This window comes from Canis aureus, chromosome 4 (assembly GCF_053574225.1).
Source record: "Canis aureus isolate CA01 chromosome 4, VMU_Caureus_v.1.0, whole genome shotgun sequence".
Taxonomy (NCBI): domain Eukaryota; kingdom Metazoa; phylum Chordata; class Mammalia; order Carnivora; family Canidae; genus Canis; species Canis aureus.
In genome coordinates this window covers 42700217-42717048 of record NC_135614.1, presented here as the reverse complement: position 1 = coordinate 42717048, position 16832 = coordinate 42700217, and the positions used below count along the sequence as shown (strand labels likewise).

Genomic DNA, 16832 nt, shown 5'->3' with positions numbered 1-16832 from the left:
GTTGTATTTCTTAGATCCCAGCGTTTGAATTTTGATGTATCATCTCCTAATGGAATTCTTCTCTTCAGAGAAGCTAGTAAAATGATTTGCACTTATGGTGAGTATCTTTTTCCATATTTGTCTCAGCAATATAACTTTATCTCTTTGGAGAAAAGAAAGATGTTAGTTATTTTGTTCTCTTGAACCTTTGTATCTGTATGAATTTGTGAACTGGGTAATAGGAGTGCAAAAAGCCAGGTAGCTGTCATATTGGCATCAAAAGTAAGTAAGCAGCGTGCCTTTGACTACAAATCATGCCTGACCAACTTGATGAATTTCTTTTGGATGAAATTGCAGCGTCAGTAGGCAAAGAGAATACACTAGATAGAATATTAAAAAGTTATAGCATATTCAAAATTGCCAGAAATTACATCAGGGGATTTGCTATGATGAATCAAGGAATGCTTAAACCAGTATGTCACCAGCACTGAATTTTGGAAAAATATCCTGCTAAAGAGCAGTAAATATTTTATTACAGTGAATTTTGGACACTGCACCCTTATAGTCAGAGTTCTGTAATAAAGTTGGTCCTATTCAATTATTGTCAAAAACTTCAGTTAGCAGTTAGAATTGAACCTTAGAATTACCATAAACCCTAATACTTGACAATTCTGACAGCTTCATCAATGAAATTCTCAACTCTCTGAGAACTGTATGTAGCCTGGGAATGGGGGTAGGATGGTTAAGAAGCCTCTGCTGGTTTGTGCCCCCTCTGGCTGCGTGCTGCCTAAAGGCTGGGGGCTCTGTGCGGTGGTCTTCTCCTTCAGAGATGGTTCCCTATGCCCTCTTCTCTTATTCTCTGTTTTCTTTTTTGCCTATCGGTTCTTGCTTTTCCAAATCAGTAGCCAACTCTGAGTATATTTGGTCTCAAAAGCTGCCTGTAGTTCTCATATTTCTTTTTGAGTACCTTGAACCAGATTTTGCAAAATTTTGTAAAGCTTCTTTAAGTATGTTTATGAGTGTGTACACACATATTTATAGGAACAACCACTGAGAGTGTATTTCTTTTTTAAAAGTAAAAGCCTATTTTTTTAAAAAAAGGCAGAAGAACAATTGTTTTAAATTGTTTTCACTTGAATTCAAAACCCATTCTAGGAAGATAATCTATGCATTGTAGGCCTCTGTTAAAAAAAAATGCCCAGTCTTGGGGCACATGGGTGGCTCAGTCAGTTAAGTGTCTGCCTGTGGCTCAGGTCATGATCCCAGGGTCCTGGGATTCGAGTCGGACTTTCTTCTCAATGGGGAGTCTGCTTCTCCCTCTCCTTCTACCCCTCCCTGTTACTTATGCTTGTATTCTCTCTCTCTAATAAATAAAATCTTTAAAAAAAAATGCTTAGTCTTAATTGTGCATTTGATTTGTAGAGTTTGAGATTATAAGTGTAGAAAAACTACAGGAAGCACCTATATAAGGCAGTAAACTTGCACTCTGTACCACAACTACATTGTCACAAGTTTTTTTATCTGTTGAAAAGAGACACATTAGTATCATATAAAATAGAAATGCTTTGCCTCCTAAAGGTGAAAATGAACTCCTTTTCAAATATTCTCAGTGCAGTTTGTTGTACTTCCAATGTATATCTAATTCCTTTCGTTGTCTTACCATACAAAGATACATATCTACACCATTTCCCAAAATAGTGTCTTAGAAAAAGCATACACCTGTGTGGCTCAGTTGGTTAAGCATCCAGTTCTTGATAATAACTCAGGTCTTAATCTCAGGGTCATAAATTCAAGCCCAACACCGGGCTCCATGCTGGGTGTGGAGCCTACTTTAAAAAAGAAAAAAAAGAAAGGAAAAGAAAAGAAAAAGCATGTTTTTGGAGATTAGAAGATCTGAGTACCAATCATAGTGCCAACCCTTATTAGCTCCATGACCCTCTACCAAGACACCGTGCTCCTTTATGCCTAGTTTTCTCATACACACAATTAGGATTAGACTATGTGCTGACCTACGCATCCACTTAGAAGAGGTGGTTAAGTGAGCTCCTCCAGGAAAAGGGCTTCCCACAGGGTGTGACATGGAGTGTCACATTCAGTGAACATGCATCTCCTTAATCCAAAGTCATTCTCTTACACTCACTTCTTCAGACAAGGTTTCACTGACCACATAATTTTTTTGTTCTGCCCCAGCTTGGACCACACTGTTCTACTTCCTTCGGCCTATAATAAGAATTTTGCTTCTATTTCCTTGCTTTTAAAAAGGAAATAATATTTATTAGGAAACAGTGTACTTATAAGGATTTCTTAGTAGTTGATAGAGCTTTAGCTACAGAAATGTTAGATTTCTGTTACCAATCATGACTATATCTTTCCCCCTTTTTTTTTTCTGGATCCAGTTTCTTTCACTAAGTGTAATTTTTCCTTTGGGGCATATTCACTATTACAGCAGGACTGTTAAGAGCAGTGACTTTCTCTTCCAGCATTACTGGGCCCCTACGTACAGAATGTACATCCAGCAAGAGACACCAAAAAGAATCTCAGAACAATGCCAAATCTCCAAAGGGTACCTAGTCCTCTGTCAGGTTGTCTGACACGGGCAAAGGCATTGCAGCAAAAGTTGAGAAAGTTAATTAAGTGAGGATTACATTGGAGAAAGAAGAAGAGCAGCAGACAGGAGAGAAAGGAAGGGTAGGAAGAAGAGAAAGGAGGTGAAGCATAAAAGAGAAAAACCTTCAAGGCATTCTCGAGAAGGAAAGCCAGTACGTTTTCTTACCCTAAGGAAAAACTAGAACACTAAAGTAAGGCTCTGTACCTTGGGTTGGACCAATAATAATGGTAGCTTTTATTTTTTAATCAGCTATTACATGCCTGCTCCTACACTAGACCATTTATCATTCATTAGCCTATTTATTCCTCAAGGTGGTTATTATTTTCTGCCACTCAGTACTCATTTGGCCTTGGCTAAGTTGCTTAAGCCCTTCTTGCTTCAGTTTCTGGTTAGACAGAGAAAAGGATACCTACTTCATAAGGCAAGCTTTTAGACCAGTTAGCTTCTGTGATGAAGAAATTGAAGCCCATAGAGATTAAGAAACTTGCCAAAAATTGCATAGCTAGCAAGTGGTTGAATTGGAATTTCATTCAAAGTCTGTATAACTTCAAACAATAGTCCTGTAGGACTCCATAGTCCTTATTGCCACTTGGGAATTGCCACAGGAAGATTGTGCCTTGGATATTAATGAGGAAGCACAATTCTTTAAAGTATGGTGATTTCTATCCTAAAACTTAAGGAAAACCAAAGGCTCAGTGGGAAAATGTCCTTCAACTTTGTAAGTAGTGACTTGGACACCTGCGCTTTACATAGAATAATAGAAAAATGTTTTTTGCCCTTCGTTGATTCCCATGCAGGCCCCATCAGCCAAGCTGATTTGATCTATCTTCACCCCTATAATGCTTTATTATGTATGCTTTTCCCTCTGGAGACTGTAATATGCTCCTGGAAGGAGATCATGTGGTCACCATCCAGGAGGTTGGAAGATGAGGGAGAGTGTGACTGGGAGGACACAGAAGAGCAGCATTATTTCTTTATTTTTTGTTTTTTGTTTTGTTTTTTGTTTTCTTTTTTTTTTTTTGCATTATTTCTTTAGTAAGCAAACAGAAGGCAAGAAAGCCCATGGAGGAAAGAGGCCAGAACATTCTGTGATCCCTTCTGTCCCCATCTTCACTGGTTTTCTTTGCTCACGTCTCATGGGCAGTGTTTGGGTAGTCAGTGATTGGGGCGGTGCAGTCATGGGGAGTCTTTTCCACATGCACCTGATTTGTTGCATATTTTGTAGAACACCTCTACCTCACTGCTCAGTGAGACTGGCAGAAAAATAATACTTTTGATATGCTGTTTTATTTATCTGCATTCTGTCATGATATACTTTGATGTAAGTTTTTAATTTTGCTTCAGCTCTCAGCTGTTCTCGCCATTACAGCTCAGGGTCAGCAATGAGGTTAGCCACAGTAGCACAAAACAATTTCCTGTTTGTACAGCCCAGGTAACATTTGGATGAGGATTAAATTTTACCACATTTTCTACTAGCCCAAGCCTATTATTTCTAATGAGTTTTAAATTGCTTCAAGAACATGTATTTCAAAACTTAGTGCTGTGATCCATTCAGCCTGAGCAACTTAATAAAAGAAATTTCTTTCTTAAATTTTTGGTTAAAATGTTGCATGCAATGTAATAAATGTTATTACTTTGGAAACCTACTTCTCAGTTTTAAGAACTGGATGTTTCTTATGCTCAATTTCCATTTGTCTAATCTTTTCTTCCCTTAGCCTCTGGGTATTGGTATCTTTAGTGACATCTATTGGTTGAAGAGTGCACAGAAGGGAGAAATAGTGATTATTCTTATAAGACTAGCCAAAATGGGAAGGCTTTTATTCCCTCCTTAGATACCTGATTTTAAGAGAGCTCAGTGTGTGAAAACCTAAACTTTAAAAATCAGTAGAACAGTTATGATTATTCACTACATATAAGAATTTACATCAGGGTTCTTTAAAGCAGTATATATGCTCCACGTGCATTTAAGGTACGATTTAATCGTATGCTTAAATTGGATTTGTAAAGCAGTGTACAAACCACTGTTGTTTATTGTGACCTAGAAAACAGACCAGTGGTTTTCCAACTGGGTTTTGCACAGCCCAAGAAATCTGTGAAAGTACCATGGAGGCCTTTCAGATAGCGGGGAGGAAGGCAACCTACTGCCGCCTTGACCAGAACCACCCAGCTATGCAGTTGCACTAGATTTGTTTGTAAAAGGGATCACCATTTTCAAAAGTGTTGTGGTTTTTTTTGTTTTCTTTTTGTTTGTTTGTTTGTTTTGGGTTTTTTTTTTTTTTTTGGTAAAAGAGCTTGAAAATTACTATTTTAATTTACTTGGCATGTACTATTACAAGGATTGTAAGGATGAAGGATTATGATTGTATATTTATGTTTGAATGATTACTAAAAGGTAGTTGAAGAATGCATTGGTCTTGAAATAACTAGAGACTTCATAAAATGTCACCAGGAAATAACAGTTCTAAAACAAACTACCCAGGGACCATGTACATGGCCTTACATCCTATAAGAAACTTGGTTGGGGACATAGAGTGACAAAGTAGTACAGTAAAGTTCACAAAAGTCTTCTGGAGGCAGTGGAATGAAGAACACTTTGAGGATCCCAGCACCAAGATCAGGTGGCTTACCAAAGCAACACCTTGAGGAACACATTCCATAGCAGATCCACACATGTTGGACTTGCCTCCCCTTTGCACACAAGCAGAAAATACTGAATAAGCTATCAAATTAGAGTGATCTCCAAACAAATGTGTAGAGTGCAGTGGATTCTTTCATCCATTTATTGAGCATTTACTCTGTGTCTGATGGTGTGAGAGTTATAAGGAATAAGACTTACAACACACTAAAAAGAATCTTACTGATTGTTCTCTTGAGGAACTTGAGTCCAGCAGGGGATTCAGTCAAGTAAATGAAGACTTAGGATGCGTTGTACTCACTTTTATGCTTGAGAGGCATACAGAGTGCTATGGTAGCCCAGAAGCTTCTAACTCAAACTGAGGAGTCAGATAAGGAAGTATCTTTTGAAGGAATAGAATAGGGCCCAGAAGTTTAAAGACGCTATTTGAAGCAGACAGTAGCTTTTACAAAATTATATGAATACAAAGCATTAGCATGGTCTATTAGCAAACTGCAGAATTTCAGAATTGCTCTAGAGAATAGAAAGTAAAAATCTTGATTATCTCATCATCCAAAGGAAACCATCATTTGCAGTTTAGTGTGTGTTCTTTCATATTTATGTGTACATATAGATATATTTTTTCAAAAGTAGTATAATATACTTGCTAATACGTAATTGACTTTTTTACTTATATAATGGCCGTTGCTCAATGCTAATATATATAAATATATTTATTTTTTAAGGTTTTTTTTTTCAAGTTTATTTATGTAAGTAATCTCTACACCCAATGTAGGGCTCAAACTCAACCCTGAAATCAAGAGTTGGACATACCCACTCCCTGACTGAGCTAGCCAGGCATCCTTACCACATCTTCTTAAATAGCTGCAAAATATTACATTTTATGGTCATACTATAATTTATTATTCACCTTTTAATAAATGTGATTTTTTATAAACATGTAATTTTTTACTATCCTATACTTTGTTTCAGTAAGCAACTTTGTACATTTAGCTTTGTGAGCTTCATTCATTCAACAAATGTATGTTGGGAGCAGAGGCACTGTTCCTGACTCTGGATACATCAGTGAGCAAAACTGAAAAAGACATCACTTAGTATGTTAGAAGGTAATAAGTGCAATGAAAGAAAGAAGAAGGAAGGGAGAGAGGGAGAGTAGGGAGAGAGAGAGAGAGGTAGGAAGGAAGGAGAAGGAACATTAGAAGTACCAGAAATTGGAGAACGTGTTACAGTAAATTAAGTAAAGGGATAGAGGTAAGCCTCATTGAGAAGGTGACATTTGAGTGAAGACATGTAGTAAATAAGGGAGTTAGTTGTGTGGATATCTCTGGGAAGAATATTCTAGACTGATAGAATACCAAGTCTTAGGGTCCTGAGGCAACAGTATATCTGGCATGTCTGAAGAACAGCCAAGCAATCAGTAGCTGGAGCAAAGTGAACAAAAGGGGGCATTATAACAAGAACAATTTCATGTAAAGTCATCCCTGCAGACAATTATCAGGACTATGATTTTAACTCCAAGTGAAATAGAGGAACTTTAGAATGTTTTGACCAGAGGAGTAACATGATTTGATATTGGCTTTGACCAAGGTGATAGTAGGAGTGGTGAGAAGTGGTTAGATTTTTGGGTATACTTTGAAAGTAAAGCAAATTCCTTGATGGGTTGAAAATGTGGTACAAGAGAAATAATGTAGTCAAGAAATTTTGGCATGAACAACTGGAAGTATGAAGTTACCGTTAACTAAGATGCATGCGAGGAGAATGAAAAGTTCCATTTTGGTCATGTTCAGTTCAAGATGTTGATTGGACATCCCAGTGGGGATATGAAACACAGAGTTGGCGATGTGAGTCTGAAGTTTGGAGTTAAGGCCAACCTAGAGAAACAAATGTGGAAGTCATTGACTTTTAGATGATATTTAAAGTTGCAAAAATTGTGAAGATCACCTAGGTGATCACCACCTAGGTGGTGAGTGAATATAAATAGAGAAGACTTGGGTTTGAGTCCTGGGTACTCCAGTGTTAAAGGGAAAGGGGAAGAGCATCCAGCAAAGGAAAAGTGAGAAGGAGCAGCACTGAAGTTAAAAGAAGATCAGGAGTGTGTGTCTTGGAAGACAAGGAAAGAGAGGTAGTCAGCTGGAGCAGAAGCTGTCCATGAATCAAGATAAGGATTGACCATTACATTTGGCAACAAAGAGGTCGTTGGGAACCTTGAAAAGAGCATTTTCAGTGGAGTGGGCATGAAAGAGAATGAGAGGAGAAGAATTGAAGACCGTGAAGACAGTTCTTTGGAAGAGTTTTATATAGAGGAGTACTATCTAGCAGGGAGGTAAGGCCAAGAGGTTGTTGTTGTTTTTTAATGGAAGATATAATGGCATGACTTAGATTCCAAAGAGATGATCTAATAGAAAAAAGAGATTGCATAGGAGGAAAAGGGAGAAATTTATTGGTGCCATGTCCTAAGTACATAAGAGGAGATAGAAGCTAGTTGAACATATCGAAGGGTTGGCTTTTACAGGAGACCGTGCACGTGAGTGCAGATGCTAGCTAGTAGATAGGCAGATATTGTAATGAAGTTTTAAAATTAGAATATATTCCCAGAAGTGGATTTACACATTTTAAATATTTTTAATAAATATTATCAAATTGCCCTCTAGAATGATTATGCTAATTTACCTCTCCAACAATTTATTTTCCTGTATCCTTATCAACACTGCCCTGTTTTTTTAATCTTTTTTCATCTGAAATGGAAATACTATATTCCTTTCCATTCTTCATAGCTTCAGTTCTGTCCCAATCATTTATGTCCAGGGACCTCATAAGATTTTTGCAGAGAGACCTATAGTAATATCAACAAGCTTGTGGTTCTCTTTCCATAACAGTTCTGATGATGAATGAAGGCATTCAACCTATCGAGCTGTCAGCTAAGTATCACTTTAAAATTTTAGAGATTAAAAGGGAAAAAGAAAAGTAAATCAATGTAATGGATTGTTTTATAAGCCAGGAATAGCATTGTTCATACTATTAGTTCTTCCTGGTACAAGATGCTACTATAGTGTTTTATCCCTTGAACCTTCTTTTTTAAGTATTCTTTTGAGGACACAGAGAATTGGTAGAATGTGGGGTAAAGAACCACCTTGTGACCCCATGCAGCTGATTCTCTACTGAAGAAATGGAGGGAAGGTATTCAAAGATATATCCATGACCTCACTTTGAATCATGTATTAGAAGGAAGTATACTTTTCTATGCCCCACACACCCAGCTTCACCTCCTCCTCTTTCCTAGGCCATAACTCCCCTATGTGTGAACTTACAGGCTATTAGACTTCAAAAAGAAATAAACCCCCAGCTGTATATGTTGTTATAGTTTACATTTACTGAGTGCTGTGCCAGTTATTATGGTAAACACTTTACATATGCTCTCTCCTTTACTCCACATAAGAGCCTTGTGAGTTATAGGTAGGTGCTGTTATTATCCTTATTTTTATAAATGAAGACATTGACTTACAGAAGTTGATGGTCTGCTCAGACACCTAGGTAGTAAGGAAAGATGTAAGATTCAAACTCCAATCAGTATGTCTCAGAAGCCTACCTGGTTCAACATTACCTCATGCACTATATGTTAATCTTCTGTTAGAATATTATCTTTTATATAGTTCTCCAGCTGAGGCCTATGAAGGAAGGCCATGCCTCTTGGGGTGTAGGAAGAGAACATCATGGAGTCAGTCACTCAAGGAAGAGGTGGGGTCTCAGAAGGAAAAAAAAGTTTAAAAAAAATTTTTTTAAAGACCTGAAGTAGATCTCAGATAAACAAAAGAGGAGGTTTTGCAGTTTTAATGTATGTCCTTTTCTGAATCTAGATCTTGAGAATTGTCTAGAAGAGTACTTCTGAGTACTAGAAGCTAACCCAAAAAAACAAAACAACAACAAAAAGAGTTTTTAAAAAAAGGACAGAGAATAGAGGTTAAAAAGAAGAACCCAAACAATTAATATGAGCTAATAATGAGGAAAATGTTTCTAATAAGCTGCATTATCTGTATCAGGAGTCCTCTGAGCTTCTCAGTTTTTTCCTTATTTTCCTTATTTTTAACGAGATTTCTTTTCCTGCTGCACATGTACAAGAGTAAGAACAGAAATTCCATGATACCTCTGCCCCCCACTCTTGTCCACAATGGCCTTTGGCCGGATCATCCATTCACTTCACAGTGTTCTTTCCCTGAGCCCCAGGGCAGCCTCTGCACCCATTTGCCCAGGCCTAATGTTAAGGTAACAGTACCTATTCTCCTGCCCACAATCATTGGCATTATAGTCAGTGGGAAACAATTAGAGATTTTTCTTTTGATTCTCAGGTTTGGAAATCTTTATTTCATTAAGGCACATACCACTTCCTTTTGTGCTGCTACAGTGGTACCAGGGTGGTAACTGTCACTGGCTTCAGTGGCTTCCAGCCTGACAGTGCCTTCACTGCCAGCTGTCCATCAGTTCATATAAGATCTGCATCCCAGGAGCTTCTTTCCTGAAGGAAAGAGGGAGGTAGCACTTTCCAGTCATGGGGTGAACAGGGTAGACAAGGAGGGTTGTCACACCTATAAAGGAACTTCACAACCAAACTTCAGCCCTGTCACTTTTGTTGACAGTAATGTGAGTCTAATTGTGAGATGTTAAGCTTTTGGGGGACAGGGCACCCAATTGCAATAAGTATTGTTGAATATCATATATTAAATAAAGCTGAATTACAGTGAATAAATGACTTGGCCAGGCCTTCTCTCCCATGGTCTTTCATCACCACCATGGAATGATGAGGCACCTGGGCACAGGGAGATGCAGTTTCCTATTTCAAAAGTATTACTCATTCTAATTTTCCAAGGTCATGATGGTACACAAATTAACACAGATATGTCTGAACAGTCCAAAAGACATGTTATGTATATTAAATTGAACTTTAACACAGAAAGGAAAGTTGTAATTCTAAATAAGCAATCCTTCTTGATGATAGGTTATCCAATACTTTAAAATCAAAATTTTAAATTTTGACCATCACAGTTCTTGGTCTGCCTATTCCACCTTTTGCTACAGAATATAAGACGTTTAATTCTCCCATAAGGACATCAGCATAAAAAGACCCCAAAAGATGATCCAGTTTTCTCCCTTTGACTCTGGCACCTTTCCAACAAACCAGAATGTGTAAACCATACATACCCCCAAATTACCCTAGCTCTTTTCATCACATACAAGCAGTGCTTTTCTTTTTCTGGGAAAGAAAGAATGGGGGAATGTCTACCTTGGTTTATATTGAATTTGAGCAAAGGTAGAAAAGCAGTGGTTGAGAACTTTCTTCTCCCACAGTACCCTGCTTTCTCAGACCCCTGTGCCTATGCACTTAATATACCCAGCACACACTCCTCCCCCTCTCAGTCTACCTAGAAAACTGTGTTTGGTCCTTGAGAAATAACCTGTTCTGGGAAGCCTTTCCCCACTGCCTTCCTGCCCAAGCAGCCAGTCTCTTCTTCTTTCCCCTAACATTTTAACACACCTCTCTGTGTTTGTCACATTGTATGGGATCATTGATTTATAAGTCTATTTCCCTCACCAGACTGAACTTTTCTCAGAGCAGAAATTTTATTTCATTCATTTGTTTGTCCTACCACCTCACACGTAGTAGCTGTTAAGTAAATGTTGTCATATTGAGTTGAATCTTTATGGAACTTACTGTATATCTCTAAGGTAAGTTAAGATGAGGTCATGAGAGAGGGTACAGAATTTAATATGGAGTAAATTCCAGGATCCGTCTCAGCCTTCTAGTTTGAAGGTGTGGGTCAGGTGTTGTCATTTGGATGTGTAAATTATAAGCAAAGCCTTGTGGGCTTCTAGGGATGCACAGAAGAAGACCTGTGCATGGAGGTGTTTCAGCAAGGGGAAGAGACTGCCATGAAGCGGCCCTGTGTTTCATGCTCCACCAGAAGTATTGCTCCTTCTTAACCACTTGATACACATGTGATTACCATAATACACACATCTGTCAGGGTCCAAACAGGGAAAGACAAGCACTATGACATTTACAGAATAGGGAATTTATTTTATGAATTAGATTTTGCACCATCTTGGATGAAGATGGAGAAATAGATCAAAAGCGAGAATTGAAATTTAGGAGAAAAATCACTAATCAGCCCTCCTGAAACAATGGCATAGATGGACAAATTGGAGCTTGCAAAAATCTAGAAGCTGGACACATGCCGTGAAAAGATGTGGAGTGAAAGGGGAACTGGTGTAGGATAGAAGTCATTGGAAGACTGTTGCTTCTGCATAGCTGCCATTCTGGAAATTTGCTGCACGGTAGTTGGTGGTGGCCTTGAAGTCATTCATCAGAGAGTTGGTGATTCTAGTCACAGAGGAGGAAAGAATAAGGACAAAGTGAAACCCAATGGCATTTATGCTCTTTTTTTCACCATCTGTGATGACAGTAATTTTCACAAAAACATGGCTGTTAGTCACTTGGACCTTACAAATGCAGGTTTCTCTTTTGCCCAATTCTAGCCCACTACTATACAGGGAAATGACTTCTGGGAAACTTAATTCTTAGGTAGCCGGATTGAGGCAGTACAAAACCACAATAGTATTACCTCTAAATATTGTAAATTGAATTTAGTTTCAACTACAGAAGCAGTACTCACTTAAATAGGAAAAAATGAAGGTAAGAAACACGTATGACTTTATAGTTTTTCAAAAAGCATTCTTGGGTATTGCCTAGAAACATAGCTTACTTGCACACATTTCAGAAACAGAAGCTGTTGGTTATAAATGCTAACTGCTCTAAAAAATCTAAAGGTGATTATGTAAGTATTTATTTGTCCTCTGATCGTCAACATAGAATTTAAGTACAGTTTTTAAAATAATCATCTGAAAAATGATCTAAGGAAAAAAGGAAGTAACATTTGTTATGAACTGTGCAAAGAACTTCCTATGTGTCTTATTTCATCTAATTCATGTACCGAACCTGTGAGTCTTCTAAAAGTGAAGTAACTCAAGATCAAATTCATGTAAAACCATTGAAAATCCATCCCAGAATTTAGAGTAACTTAATATCTCAGTCTAGGCTATCTTTTTTTCTTGACTTAGTTGGTTATTTACTCCTATTTTTTTAACATCTTATTGAAGAAGAGATAACACATAAAGTATGTAAAGTGAACTAATATTAAGAGTACAACTCAATGAATTTTTATCTATATATTCATATAATCGTATGAATTCATATTTCATATCTATCTATATATTCATATAATCACCATCCAGATAAAAATACAAAACTTTTCCAATACCCTTGATTGGTTTTCCTTGGGCCATTTGTACTTCTCAGGTAAATTGTCATATATATTTATATTTGTCATTACATGGATGGTATAAGTCTTATGATAGGAAGTGAACCTTAGTAATAAAGTAAGAATGTTAAATAATGTGCCTCATAACTGCTTTGAATTACATCTACTTATATCACTTTCTCTTTCTGCTTTTACCCTAAAACAGGTAATCAGATCCTGTCCCTTGGGAGCCTCTCAAAAGATCAGATTTATCCAATGAAACTCAAGGGCATCTCCATCTGCTATTCAGCTCTCAAATCTGCCTTGTGTGGAAATTATGTCAGCTTTGGCGTCTTCAAGTTGTATGGGGACAACCATTTTGACAATGTACTCCAGGCCTTTGTCAAAATGCTGCTGTCAGTGTCCCACAGTGACTTGCTAGTAAGCAATCACGCATCATGGGAGTCATTGTGTGAAATGTGAAGTAACACCACCACAGGCTTGGAATGGTTATAATGAAGCCCAGGGAGTTAGATAGCACCAGAACATTTTATGTTTTAGGACAGCATCTTGATTTAACTTACATAATTTGAACAACTAAAGTGGCTGTATCTATATAATTAAATGCATAGTTTTGAAAACTGCAGCTACCACCTCTGACAGGTTGGTCATTCAGAGTGCTCCAGGTTCAGCAGCTAGAAAATGTAATTAGCAATTTCAACTAATTGCTTACAACCATGATCATAATTCAGAAAATGTCTGTTTCCTGAAGCAGAAATGCAGGAATGTCTGCAAGATCTTCTCCTTTCTTCCTTCCTCCTCCTACTCCATCAGCTTCCCCTACTATCTGGCCTTCCTTTCCATGAAAGTTCTGATGTGGGAGAAAGAGTGAACTCAGAGTTGAGTGTATAGGTGCACAGTCTCACCTCTGCCACTCACTAGTTATTTACCTTGAATAAATAACCTTCTCTATTTCTCCAGGCTTCAATTTCCTCACCTTTAAAATTAGTAAATTAATCAAGGTGATCTCTAGGTCCCTTTTCAACTCTACCATCTAGTTTCTATGATTTATGTCAGTGGTTTTCAAACTTTGAGGTACAGGAGAATCACCAGGGGTGCTGGTTGGAATTTTAAATTTCCAGGCTCCTCCACTGAGCTCTGTCATTATCACCTTTTTTAAACATCTTTGCCTGATTACAAAAAAAGCTAATATATGCCCAATGTAGTTGTAGTAATTACTTCAGCAACAACCAAATTCATGCTCAGGCTTAGTTCAGGCTTTCTCCCCTGCTCCCTGCCAAGGGAAGACGGGGGCCTTTGTTAGTCAACCTGTGTGAGAAATGCTGCTTGACAAGAATGGACCAGTGAACTAGTGGCACCCTCTTCCACTGTTCTAAGTAGTCTCAATAGAACCACATCTCAAGCCAGAGTGGTTTAACCTCAGTAGTAGAATGGGATGCTCATTGAAGGCTGCCTATATGACAAATTGTAAAGTAGAAACTTGACTCAGATCAGGCATGTGTTGACAGCTTACCTCACTGAGAGGACTCTTCACTACAGTTGAGGTCCACCAAAAAAAACTGATTGTGGCTTCAGGAATTGCTCTAATCCTTTTTCTGACAGGCAAGCAATCTTTAACTTGATACCTCTCAATAATAAGGGTGCGTAGGACTCCCTTAGCATGCGTGTTTAAAATGCATGTGTCAAGACCTCATTCCAGAGCTTTCCATGTGGTGATCTGGAGTGGGGATCAGGAAACTGCATTTTTAATAAGCACCCCATGTGCTCTTATGGACGTGGTCTTTAATAAATACTGTTCTGGTTTATTTCTCTTATGAGTGTTATGCTTCTTTGAAACTGGTTTGAGTTCCATTTAAGTTGTTCAGGTTATCTTTCTCATGCAATTATCTTTTGCCCATAGTATATACTAAGCCATTGACCAAATCATGATTTAGTTAGGTGGATTGGCATTTTATAAGTACAATGGACTATGATGTCAAGTCCTATTATAATAGCAAATACCTTTGTATTTAAAAAAAAAAAAAGGCTGCCTTGCAACTATTAATATTATTCAGTGTTACAGTATCCCCATCCAGAAAAATAATTCAGCCTTCTAAATTCCATACTACAGAGATTTTATTTGCATTTAAGTGTTAGCCATATAATGTAAAATTGAGATTACTTACTATGCTATAGCTTCAAATTAGGATTTCTAGAGATTAAGAAGTTCCTATTAGACCCCCTTTAAATACTGAATTGTGAATCATGATGTCATTTGTACCATGTATTTATTTTACATATTTGTGTTTAGGTAAGTTTACAATTTCCAATATTATAAATGGCAGTTTCCACTAGACCTTAACATGTCTTTTGCTTCCCTGTCCCTTGACACTTAGCTATCTCTGTGTTGTAGCAATATCGGAAACTGAGCCAGTCTTATTATCCACTCCTGGAATGTCTTACGCAGGACCACATGAGTTTCATCACCAACTTAGATCCTCCTGTACTCCTGTATGTTCTCACATCTATCTCAGAGGGACTCACTACTTTTGGTAAGTATCATGGAGAACATTATTTCCAGAGGAAAAACTTCATTGTAGTCTCTTCACGTTATGTGCCTACTGAGATGATTATCCTACAAAGGGGAAAAGATTGTATACCCAAACTGAAAGAACATTTTATAATTATTACTTGCAAGTGAGAGAATGCCCTTTTTTTTCATATTTGGATGTACAGCTTATCTTTTAATCAGCTTAATTATAACTTACACACAAAAAAAAAAACTCGTTGATTTTAAGTGAGCAGTTCAGTGAGTACTGGCATGTATATATACAGTCATAAACTACCACAACCAAGATACGGAACATTTTCTTCACCACAAAAAGCTCTGTCATGTCCCTTTCTGACCAATCCCTTCCCCCTGGCCCCAGCCCCAAAGAACCACTGTCTACTCTCTTTCACTATAATTTGCCTTTTTCTAGAATTTTGTCTAAGTTGAAACATACGATATGTAGACCTTTATGCCTGGCTTCTTTGATTTAGCATCATGCCTTTGAGATTCATCCATGTTGTTTTGTGAATCAATGTATTCCTTTCTATTGCTGAGTATTATCCCATTGTATGTATTACCATACCACAATCTATTTTCTAAATTCACTAACTGATGGATATTTGGGTCGTTTCCATTACTTGGTTATTTTGTACAATACTACTATGAATGTTCACATGCAAGTCTTCCTGTAGACAAATACAATTTCTCTTGAGTAAATACCTAGGAGTGGGATGCTTGAGTATATTTTCAACATTATAAAGAAAACTGTGACACTGTTTCCCAAAGTGACTGTACCATTTTGCAATTCCAAGCAGTGTATGAGGGCTTTCACTTCCCTGTATCCTCCCAAACACTTGCTATTATTAATCTTTTTAATCTTAGCCATCCTAGTAGGTATGAATAAGAATCTCATTGTGGTTTTAATATTTATTTCACTACTTAATAATGATTTGAATATCTTTTCATGCTTGTGTACCATTTGTGTATCTTTTAGTGAAGTATTTGTTTGAATCTTTAACTCATTCTTTTTTTAACCGGGTTGTTTATCTTATAAGCATTTGTTACATATTCTGGATACAAATCCTTTATCAAATGTATGTTTTGCAAATATTTTTTCAGTCTTGGCTTGTCTTTTTGTTTTCTTGACAGTATGCCTTTATCACAAGAGCAAAGTTTTAATTTTGAGGAAGTCTAATTTATTTATTCATTTTTCTTTTATGGTTCTTGTCTTTTTGGGTCCTATGCTGAGAAATCTTTACTTAACCCAAGCCAAAAAGATTGTTCTTAGTTTTCTTCCAGAAGTTTTATAGTTTTTTATCTTACGCTTAGGTCTATGATCCATTTCAATTAAATATTTTGTATATAGTATTATATTACGTATGAGATAAAAGCTGGTTTTAACATACAGTTATTCAATTACTTTAGCACCTTTTGTTAAGGAATATCCTTTCTCTGTTGAATTACTTTGTGCCAGTTCTATACTATTCTGTTTTTTTTTTTTAATTTTTGTCCTAACTTTATGCTAATTCTTAAAATCAGATAGCATAGCCCTCTAATTTTGTTTTCTTCATTTAAAATTGTCTTGACTATTCTGGGTCCTTTGTCTTTTTATATAAATTTTAGAGTCAGTTTGTCAGTTTCTCTTGTTAGGAAAAAAAAATGAATAGGGGAATTTTGGTGGTGATTCCATTGAATCTCTAGCCCACTTTGGAGAGAATTGACATATTAGTAATATTGAGTGTTCAATTCCTGAAAATGGCATGTCTGTCC

The 16832-nt window shown here is 37.1% G+C and overlaps 1 protein-coding gene across 7 annotated transcripts in view; it reads left to right on the top strand.

The window, feature by feature from the left end:
* RANBP17 (RAN binding protein 17) overlaps positions 1 to 16832 on the top strand; it is a 307665-nt gene that overhangs the window by 252879 nt on the left and 37954 nt on the right. For all 7 annotated transcript variants that reach the window (XR_013378157.1, XR_013378156.1, XM_077895559.1 and 4 more), the window contains 3 exons: positions 15 to 97; positions 12738 to 12952; positions 14925 to 15063. Coding sequence is in view for 5 of the 7 variants with exons in the window: in XM_077895559.1 (XP_077751685.1) it covers positions 15 to 97; positions 12738 to 12952; positions 14925 to 15063 (437 nt within the window). In the remaining 2 variants the exon portion in view is untranslated. The remainder of the gene's footprint in view (positions 1 to 14; positions 98 to 12737; positions 12953 to 14924; positions 15064 to 16832) is intronic.